The 11,325-nt window shown below is 41.9% G+C and overlaps 1 protein-coding gene across 1 annotated transcript; it reads left to right on the top strand.

Moving 5' to 3' along the window:
- The first annotated feature begins 236 nt into the window (after nucleotides 1-236).
- LOC119305726 (putative cyclin-dependent kinase F-2) lies at nucleotides 237-1,553 on the top strand. The gene has a single exon (XM_037582171.1). The coding sequence runs from the start codon at nucleotides 237-239 to the stop codon at nucleotides 1,551-1,553; it is 1,317 nt and encodes a 438-aa protein (XP_037438068.1).
- The last annotated feature ends 9,772 nt before the right edge of the window (nucleotides 1,554-11,325 follow it).

An 11,325-nucleotide genomic window follows, 5' to 3' on the forward strand; every position in this document is an offset into this window, starting at 1 on the left:
TACATTCGGCTTTTCTTCTCGTTCCAAAGTGTATATTAGTGTCTTATCGTATATTATCGTGCCGATCCAAAACAAGAGCATCTTTTTTATCGGCACATAATGAAACACGATGATACACATTGAAATAAAGAATGAACACCCCTAAAAAAAAGAAATAAAGAATGAACAAATATCGAGATAATTTTTGACAACAACAAAAATAATTAGCGTGAATCTTAAGGCAACCACAGATATCCATGCACGGATATCCCGTTTTAGATCGAAATCGGAAAAGTGACCGCAGTTCCTTTGTGTTTTCCTCCGGCTACGAATCCGAACGCGTAGATGCTCCCGTTACAGTCTCGCCCAAGCCACGCAGGCCGCAGCGCGTTGACCTCGTTGAATCCGAGCACGTCTCGCTGACGCTGAGCATCCCAACCTCAATATATACCACCGCCACCATGCGATCCTCTCCTCGTTTCCTTTTCGGCCGCGCAGCTTCTTCCATCGACCCGACCTCCTCCTCACCCTCCTCCCCGATGGCCATCAAGCGCGTCTTCCCCGGCGACCACCCCGACTTCAAGGTGGACACCAGCGGCGGCGCCCCGAGGCTCACCTTCTGCAAGAGGGCGCGCTACTGGAGCTCCACCGACTACCAGGAGACGCGCGCGCTCGGCGAGGGCGGCTTCGGCGGCGTCGTGGAGGCGCGCCACCTCACACGTGGCTGGACCGTTGCCGTCAAGAAGCCGCTCCCCTGCGCCCACGAGGGCGCCGGCATCGCCTGCGGCTGCGCCGACGCCCGCACGCTGCGCGAGGCGGCGTTCCTCGCCGCGTGCCACCGCCACCGCGCCATCGTCGAGCTCCGGGCGCTCTCGCTCGACCCCTTCGCCAGGAAGCTCTCCGTCGTCATGGAGTGCGTCGGGCCCAGCCTGCATGACGTCCTCCACGAGCACCGCCGCGGCCGGCCGTTCCCCGAGGGCGACGTCCGCTGCATCATGGAGCAGCTCCTCGGCGCCGCCAAGCACATGCACGGGCTCCGCATCATCCACCGCGACATCAAGCCGGGGAACATCCTCGTCGGCGCAGACGGCATCAGCACCGTCAAGATCTGCGACCTAGGGCTCGCGGTGTCCATGGCAGAGCCCGCGCCGTACGGCCAACTCGGCACACGCCGATACATGGCACCGGAGATGCTCCTCGGCAAGACCGACTACGACGCCACGGTTGACATGTGGTCCCTCGGCTGCGTCATGGCCGAGCTCCTCTCCGGGAAGCCGCTCTTCGACGGGGACGACGACGCCCAACAGCTCCTCGCCATCTTCCGCGTTCTCGGCGTGCCATTGTTCACGATCTGGCCAGCCTACGAGTCATTGCCGCTCGCCGGGAAGCTGGTGACGCCGCCGCATGTCATTTCCCGCAACAAGCTCCGTGAGCACTTTCCCGAGGACCGCCTCTCCAAAGAAGGTTTCGAAGTCCTCAAGGGGCTCCTCTCGTGCAACATCGACAAGAGGTTGTCGGCCACCACCGCGCTCAGGCGGCCATGGTTCGCCAACGCCGTCGATGCTTCAGCCTGATCTTTAACTGCTGCTACAAAGACTATTTTTGGGCTTCAATTAAATTGACACAATTGTTTGTGGAAAAATTGGATATGTACCTTTGATTTCATACCAAAGATTTGGATTACATTGAAATCACTAGTGTGCATGAGATTGTATGTTAGTCGAATATATCTTTGACTGAAAACCGACGCATTCGCAGTTGACCACAAACGAGAAAAGGCGCCTTGTTGGGGCGCTGCATGCCGTGAAGGACCCCATGCACGTGTTGCATGTCCATACAGGCACGAGGAGGATCGCACGGACAAAGTGCACGCATTGGAAGATTACCTTCAGGACACGTGCGCCTAGTGGTCGTGGTGGTGGTGGGGGTGGGGGTGGGGGAGAGCAGGGCGAATCTACCTTAGGGCCCGTGGCATTTGTTCATTTTCCTTTTGTTGAACTTCCTAGAAAATGAACATCCAAAATTTGGGGGTCCAGATTTTTATAATTTCTGAAAGTTCTTGAAAGTTGAGTATTCTAAAAGTTTGAATTTTTAAAAATTCAAAAAGATTGAAATTCCATTTTTGTGGAAATTTTCAAATCTATAAAAGATCCTACAAGTTTGTACAGATTTTTTTTAAAGTTATAGACACACATTTCTGAAAGTTGCTAATAAGGAAATATGCCCAAAGAGGAAGTTTGGCGAGGCATTGGACTTTCTCAAAACGCTAAAATAAGCATGGTCTGAATCTTCCGATCGTCCTTTTTTTTGAAGCTAAAATGTCAGTTGGCTCTTTATTCATTTGGCGCTAGCATGTCTGACTGTAGAGAATCAGCCAGCCATCTAGGGATTGTATCATACATAATCTGAGAAAAAGAAAGTTCTAAAGAATGTCTAGCTACCTGGTGAGCCACCGTATTAGAACGCCGGTTGGCAAACCGTAGCTTAAATCCCTGGAAAAAAAGTACTTAATACTTCAATCTCTTTCAAGAGATGATAACATGACGATTTCTGCGGTGACTCCCACAGACGTATAATCTCCTGGCAATCTATTTGGACTTCAACTCTATCTAGCCCCATATCACATGCCATGGACAGCCCATCTCTGCATGCAAGGAGTTCAAGTGTCAATGGATCAATTATCCCCTCATACCTTGAGCCTCCCGCTCTAAGAAAGAAGCCATGATGATCACGGGCAACAAAACCCGTTCCTCCTCGCACCCGTGCCGAATGTGTAGCTCCATCCGTATTGATCTTGACCCAATCCTCGTCTGGTGGCAGCCACCGAGGGGGACAAATAGGCTGGTTCTTCACACTAACAGGGACCTCAAGAGCTCGAACTATATCCTCTATGATGATCATCGATTGCGACTGCTGATACACTTGTTCACCATGTGTATATAAATTTCTTGAGTGCCACACCGCCCACATCACCGTAATCATAATAGCATCATCCTCTTGCTTAAATAGCTCATGATCAATCAGATCCCTGGACCATGTCATCAGGTGTAGCCTTGGAATACGTATATCAAAGAACCGCTCCGCCGCCTCCCAGAACCATACCGCATGGTCGCACTCCATCAGTGAATGAAACAGAATTTCATTGTCATGTCCACACATTGGACAGTTCGGCATCTGCTTGATATGTCGTGTCGAAGCTCACCATAATTTGGTAAGAAGCCTTTAAGCACGCGCCACCAGAAAACTCGAATCTTAGGAAGCACATTCAGCTTCCACAATGCACGCCATACTCCTTCATCGCCAGAGGATGATCCTACCATTGCCGACAGCTGAAGCTTTGCTTGCATCGTTTGCCGGTAGGCTGACCGGACTGTGAAAAAGCCCAACTTCTCCCAGGCCCATGCCCATATGTCTGTACCTCCTGCTCTCGGCCTAGGCATGGCCAAGATCGCATCCGCATCCGGGGAAAAAACAGACTCCGGATGTTATCTACGTCCCATTGGTTTGTCTCCGGATCAATCAAGTCAGCCACAATCTGAATAGAATTCGGCTTGAGTGCACCCATTGGAGTCATGGAGGTGGAGCCCTCTATCCAATGATCATGCCACACTTCGGTTTTTGATCCATCTCCCACTCGTCGAATTAGTCCTTTCTTGAGCATCTCTCTCCCTACAATTATAGCCTTCCATGTTTTAGATGCACTTTTTGGACAACCTGCAGTTAGGAACCCCTCATTTGGGAAATATCTTCCCTTTAGAACTCGGGCACACAAGCTATTTGGATTGTCAAGAATTCTCCATGCTTGCTTGGACAGCATCGCGTCATTGAAGGTTTCAAAATCCCGGAATCCGAGACCTCCTTTTGACTTTTCTACACACATATTATCCCACGCCTGCCAGTGCATCCCCTTCTTATCAAGTGACCCAGCCCACCAATATTTTGACATGTTCGTCGTCAGTTTCTTGCACAGACCTTTTGTGAGTTTGAAACAACTCATAGAGAAGGCCGGTAAGGCTTGAACCACTGTTTTTAGGAGAACTTCTTTTGCAGCGCATGACATCTTCCTCTCCTACCACCTTTGCACCTTCGACCTTGACCGCTCGTTGATGTGTTCAAAGCTCTGTTCAGTAATCCTACCCGCGGCAGTTGGAAGGCCAAGGTATTTCTCGAACTTTGCCTCCCTATGTATCTGAAGGGCGGCCTTGACACCCCTCTTAAAGGACGCCCCACTGTTTGGGCTAAAATAAACCGAGCTCTTCATTTTATTTGCACTTTGCCCGAGACACACTGTATTGTTCCAAAATGTTGCTTAACCTGGTAGCACTCCTCGAGTCAGCTTTCATGAAGATCAAACAATCATCTGCAAAGAGGAGACGCGAGATCCATGGTGCAGAAGCGCTCACTCGGATGCCCCTATCTATCTAGCCACCATCGTAGTTTAGGAGCATTGAAGAGAGATGATACGTCTCCAACGTATCTATAATTTATGAAGCATTCATGCTATTTTATTATTTGTTTTGAATGATTATGGGCTTTATTATACACTTTTATATTACTTTTGGGACTAACCTATTAACCGGAGGCCCAACCCATATTGCTGTTTTATTGCCTGTTTCAGTATTTCAAAGAAAAGGAATATCAAATGGAGTACAAACGGAATGAAAACTTCGGCAACGTGATTTTTTTGGAAGAATATCACCCAAGAGACTTAGAGTTCACGTCATAAGACCCTCGAGGGGCCCACAAGATAAGGGGGCGTGCCTAGTAGGGGGGGGCGCCCACCTGTCTTGTGGGCCCCTCGAGCACCCCCCGTCCGACTTCTTTCGCCTATATAAGCCTACGTACCCTAAAAACATCAAATATCAAGATAGATCTTGAGTTCCGCCGCCGCAAGCCTCTGTAGCCACCAAAAACCGCTCGGGAGCCTGTTCCGGCACCCTGCCAGAGGTTGAATCCCTCACCGGTGGCCATCTTCACATCCCGGCGCTCTCCATGACGAGGAGGGAGTAGTTCACCCTCGGGGCTGAGGGTATGTACCAGTAGCTATGTGTTTGATCTCTCTCTCTCGTGTTCTCTCTATGGCATGATCTTGATGTATCGCAAGCTTTGCTATTATAGTTGGATCTTATGATGTTTCTCCCCTCTACTCTCTTGTGATGAATGGAGTTTCCCTCTTGAAGTTATCTTATCGGATTGACTCTTTTGTTTGAGAATACTTGATGTATGTCTTGCCATGTTTATCTGTGGTGACAATGGGATATCACGTGCCACTTGATGTATGTTTTGGTGACCAACTTGCGGGTTCCGCCCATGAACCTATGCATAGGGGTTGGCACACGTTTTCTTGACTCTCCGATAGAAACTTTGGGGCACTCTTTGAAGTACTTTGTGTTGGTTGGATGAATCAGATATTGTGTGATGCATATCGTATAATCATGCCCACGGATACTTGAGGTGACAACGGAGTATCTAGGTGACATTAGGGTTTTGGTTGATTTGTGTCTTAAGGTGTTATTCTAGTACGAACTCTTTAATAGGTCGATCCGAAAGAATAACTTTGAGGTGGCTTCTTACCCTATCATAATCTCTACGTTTGTTCTCCGCTATTAGTGGCTTTGGAGTGACTCTTTGTTGCATGTTGAGGGATTATTATATGATCTATCTATGTTATTATTGTTGAGAGAACTTGCACTAGCGAAAGTATGAACCCTAGGCCTTGTTTCCTACCATTGCAATACCGTTTACGCTCACTTTTATCATTAGTTACCTTGCTGTTTTTATTATTTCAGATTACAAAAACCTTTATCTACTATCCATATCGCACTTGTATCACCATCTCTTCGCCGAACTAGTGCACCTATACAATTTACCATTGTATTGGGTGTGTTGGGGACACAAGAGACTCTTTGTTATATGGTTGTAGGGTTGTTTGAGAGAGACCATCTTCATCCTACGCCTTCCACGGATTGATAAACCATAGGTCATCCACTTGAGGGAAATTTAATACTGTCCTACAAACCTGTGCACTTGCAGGCCCAACAACGTCTACAAGAAGAAGGTTGTGTAGTAGACATCAAGCTCTTTTCTGGCGCCGTTGCCGGGAAGGTTAGCGCTTGAAGGTATATCTTTAGATCTTGCAATCGAATATTTTTGTTTCTTGTTTTATCACTAGTTTAGTTTGTAAAAGAAAATCACAAAAAAATGGAGTTAAGTTTGTCTCATACGCTTCGTCTTTTTAATATCTTTCATGAGTATGATGAAAAAGAAAATTGTGCTCAAGTGCTAGAAGAAGAAATCTTTAGAATGTTTGACACTAAATCTTTGAATGATGAGCATGATTGCAATGTTGTTAGTATGAACTCCTTGAATATCCTTAGTACTAATTATGATTGCTCTAGTCATGATGAAAATATCTCTTATAAGCATGTCAACTTTTGTGGAGTGCATGTTTGCATGAACACACCAAATAGAGAAGATATATATTGCAAGAGGCATAAGTATTTAGAAACTAAAAGGTTGCAAGAAAGTGTTGATGTTTGTGCTGAAAAATTCAATATTTTTCGCGCTCCTTGTGAACTTTGCAATGAACGTGGTCATTTAAATCTCCAATGCAAATTGTTTCATGATCGAATCGTGTCCAAAAATTGTGATAACTTGATTACCCTTAGGCATAATAAAGAGCTTAGTCTTCTTTTCGGGTATGAAGAAATGAAACGTATAACTGAGGGTATTCCAAAATTTAATCTTGATAGATTTCTTGATTTTGATCTAGAGAAGATTTATATGTATTGTGCGGAGAATTGCATTGAAAATCCTTATATTTCCAATTACCTAGAGAAAATAAAGAAAATAGAAGATGATGAGAATACTAATGAAAGGGAATAGACTTCCCAATATCCTCCTATTATTTCTTATGATGAATCAGGCAACGAGGAGGAGCTTTCTATTCAACCAATCTCGTCAATAACGAGCTCAAAAAGGAAGGTTGAACCCACACATAATGTGAAGAAGAAAAAGAAAAGAAGGAACAACAAAGGTAAAAAGGTATCCCTTCCAAATGATGTTGCTCCTACTACTCATTGTGATGATAATAATTGCTTTACTATTGGTGATATCCATATTTCTAAGGATGAGAGTGATTATGCTTATGATATGAAAGGGCTCAAGCTTGGGGAAGCTATGTTTGATGAGTATGAAATATTTGAGTATATATTTGCTGAAATTAATGTTTTTCCCAAGCTTGGGGATGCTACGTTTAATGAAGATGATATTTTTAGCCTCCCAAGTTTTGATATGCAAAGTTGTTATGATGATAGCATGCCTTGTACCTATGATGGTTATATTGATGAAAGTGGGTTTGGAAGAGTGTCAACTTTAGGAAGTAGTGATCCCACTATTTTGGAGGATGTTGAATCTTATAATATTTATGAAAGTGGATTTGGAAGAGTGTCAACTTTATTTAGTGATGATTCCACTATCTTGGAAGAGGTTTCAATCGATTATGATGAGAACGAAGTTGCTACTTATGATGATTATTGTGATGAAACTTATGCTATAAAAAGTAGTGATGATTATATTTATAAAACTTGTCATGATTATGATTACCCTTTTTCTGAACATTACTCTTTTAATGTGGAAACAATTTTTAGTGTTCAAGTCTCTTATGATACTTCCACTATTCTGAATGAGAAGAATTTTGCTTATGTGGAGAATAGTAAATTTTCTATGCTTGTAGATCATGAAAATAATGCTTTAGGTGCTGGTTATATTGTTGAATCCATTCATGATTCTACTGAAAATTATTATGAGGGAGGAACATATGCTTGTAGGAATTGCAATAATGTCAAGTTTCCTCTCTATGTGCTTAAAATTTTGAAGTTATGCTTGTTTTGCCTTCCTATGCTAGTTGATTATTGTTCCCATAAGTTGTTTGCTCACAAAATCCCTATGCATAGGAAGTGAGTTAGGCTTAAATGTGCTAGTCATATGCTTCATGATGCTGCCTTTATATTTCAATTATTATCTTATATGTGAGCATCATTGCCATCATCATGCCTAGCTAAAAAGGCATTAAAGAAAAGCGCTTGTTGGGAGACAACCCAATATTTACCCTTACTGTTTTTGTGTATCCACATGATTATTCTACTTTATTAATCATGTTTTATAGCTTTTGTTTCAATAAAGTGCCAAGTAGAACCTTTGGGAAGATTTGGGTGAAGTCTATATGATCTTGCTGTAGAAAAACAGAAACTTTTGCGCTCACGAGATTAGCTGCCATTTTTTTACTGGAGAGTGCTTTTAGGTTGATTGTTTTTGCAGATGATTAATAGACAAATTCCTCAGGTCCAGAAATTTATTTCAGAATTGTTTGAGTTCCAGAAGTATATGTTTGATACAGATTACTACAGAATGTTCTGTTTTTGACAGATTCTGTTTTCTATGTGTTGTTTGCTTATTTTGATGAATCTATGAGTAGTATCGGAAGGTATGAACCATAGAGAAGTTAGAATACAGTAGATATTACACCAATATGAATTTAGAATGAGTTCATTACAGTACCTAAGTGGTGGTTTTATTTTCTTATACTAACGGAGCTTACGAGTTTTGTTTTGAGTTTTGTGTGGTTGAAGTTTTCAAGTTTTGGGTAAAGATTCGATGGACTATGGAATAAGGAGTGGAAAGAGCCTAAGATTGGGGATGCCCAAGGCACCCCAAGGTAATATTCAAGGACAACCAAGAGCCTAAGCTTGGGGATGCCCCGGAAGGCATCTCCTCTTTCGTCTTCGTTCATCAGTAACTTTACTTGGAGCTATATTTTTATTCACCACATGATATGTGTTTTGCTTGGAGAGTCATTTTATTTTGTTAGTTTTTTATTTATGTTATTTAGAATAATGTTTTGCCTCTTTAGTTTCAATAAAAATGTCAAGGATAGCCTTTGCCATGCTTATTTTGCTACTATACATGTTGCTGTTTGAAAATAGAAAGTTTACCGCTATTGCAAAAATTCCCTAGAAAAGTCAGAGAATGGTATAATGTTGAATCTTTTTGCATGTTTAGATTTGATAAATTCATTACAGTAGGAATTTTATTTCATAATTTTTGGAGTCAGGGAAGTATTGATACTCTTGCATTCTTTACAGATTGTACTGTTTTGGCAGATTGCTGTTATGGTTGCATTGTTTGCATATGTTTGCTTGTTTAATGATTCTATTTGAGGATATGAGTGTTAAATATGCAGAGGCATTTAGTATTAAATTTTGAATAATTATTTTAGTGATTTGTTACAGTAGGAAATGATAAGGTTTTGCATTGTTTTATACTAACCTATCTCACGAGTTCTTGTTGAGTTTGGTGTGAATGAAGCTTTTGATAAAAAGAAACCATGATATGAGAGGAATTAAGGAGACATAAAAGTTCAAGCTTGGGGATGCCCAAGGCACCCCAAGATAATATTTGAAGAAGTCTCAAGCATCTAAGCTTGGGGATGCCCCGGTAGGCATCCCACCTTTCTTCTTCAACGACTATCAGTTACTATCGGTTGAGCCTAAGTTTTTGCTTCTTCACTTGAGTTGTGCTATCCTTGCAATGTCATTTTATTTTGCTTTTCTTGCTGCTTGAATACAATACCAAGATCTGAAATTCTTAAATGAGAGAGAGTCTTCACATAGTTGCATAATTATTTAGCTACTCATTGATCTTCACTTATATCTTTTTGGAGTAGTTTTTCATTTACTCGTGTGCTTCACTTATATCCTATGAGTAAATTGTTGAATGAGTTGATTGTCATAAATCTGAAATTATATATGTTTCATTTGCTTATCCCATGGGGAGTAATGACTTCACATCTAAGAAGTAGAGGTTGTAAATTTATTGACGGTTAGCAAGCATTGTATTAGTCATTTGAACAATTCATGAAATAATATTGAAGGAAGAGAGATTTCACATATAAATATACTATCTTAGACATCTTTTATAATTGTGAGCACTCATTAAGTATGACTTGCTAAAGAGTTGATGTTGGACAATGAAGACAACGTAATGGGTTATGTTTTCTCACATCTCAGTTAAAGTATATTGTCATGGATCATTCAAACATGTTGAGCTTGCCTTTCCCCCTCATGCTAGCCAAAATTCCTAGCACCAAGTAGAGATACTACTTGTGCTTTCATCCTTAAACCCAGTTTTGCCATGAGAGTCCACCATATCTACCTATGGATTGGGTAAGATCTTTCAAGTAAGTTGTCATCGGTGCAAGCAATAAAAATTGCTCTCTAAATACGCATGACTTATTAGTGTGGAGAAAATAAGCTTTGTACAATCTTGTTATGGAAGCAATAAAAATGACGGACTGCATAATAAAGTTCCATATACAAGGGGCAATATAAAGTGACGTTCTTTCGCATTAAGATTTTGTGTATCCAACCCTAAAAGCGCATGACAACCTCTGCTTCCCTCTACGAAGGGCCTATCTTTTAATTTATGTCTTTTACTTTATGCAAGAGTCAAGGTGATCTTCACCTTTCCCTTTTTCATTTTATCCGTTGGCAAGCACTTTGTGTTGGGGTGATCCTGAAATATATATCCAACTGGATGTAAGTTAGCATGAACTATTATTGTTGACATCACCCAAACGTGAATACGTTGGGAGGCAACACTATAAGCCCCTATCTTTCTCAGTGTCTGATTGAAACTCCATAACCATTAGTATTGCGTGAGTGTTAGAAATTGTAGAAGACTATTTTATAGTTGAGTATGTGGGGTTTGCTATTCCTGAAAATAAGATGAATTGCAATTGTTTGATGACTAAGAATGAAGTTTGCTAGTTTTCAAGAAAGTTTATGATCTGTGCTTTAACATGTGAATAGCTTGTTACTTGATCTTGAGAAGTTTTATGAGATGAACTACTGTTATGACATATAATCGTGCTAGAAAAGGTGATTGAAATTATCATTGATCGAACTTGTGCACCTCTAGCATTCTCACTTCATAAATTCTTTCTTTATCATTTACCTACTCGAGGACGAGTAGGAATTAAGCTTGCGGATGCTGATACGTCTCCAACGTATCTATAATTTATGAAGCATTCATGCTATTTTATTATCTGTTTTGAATGATTATGGGCTTTATTATACACTTTTATATTACTTTTGGGACTAACCTATTAACCGGAGACCTAGCCCATATTGCTGTTTTATTGCCTGTTTCAGTATTTCGAAGAAAAGGAATATCAAACGGAGTCCCAACGGAATGAAACCTTTGGCAACATGATTTTTTGGAAGAATATCACCCAGGAGACTTGGAGTTCACGTCAGAAGACCCTCGAGGAGGCCACGAGATAGGAGG

Source organism: Triticum dicoccoides, chromosome 5B, assembly GCF_002162155.2.
Source record: "Triticum dicoccoides isolate Atlit2015 ecotype Zavitan chromosome 5B, WEW_v2.0, whole genome shotgun sequence".
Taxonomy (NCBI): Eukaryota; Viridiplantae; Streptophyta; class Magnoliopsida; order Poales; family Poaceae; genus Triticum; species Triticum dicoccoides.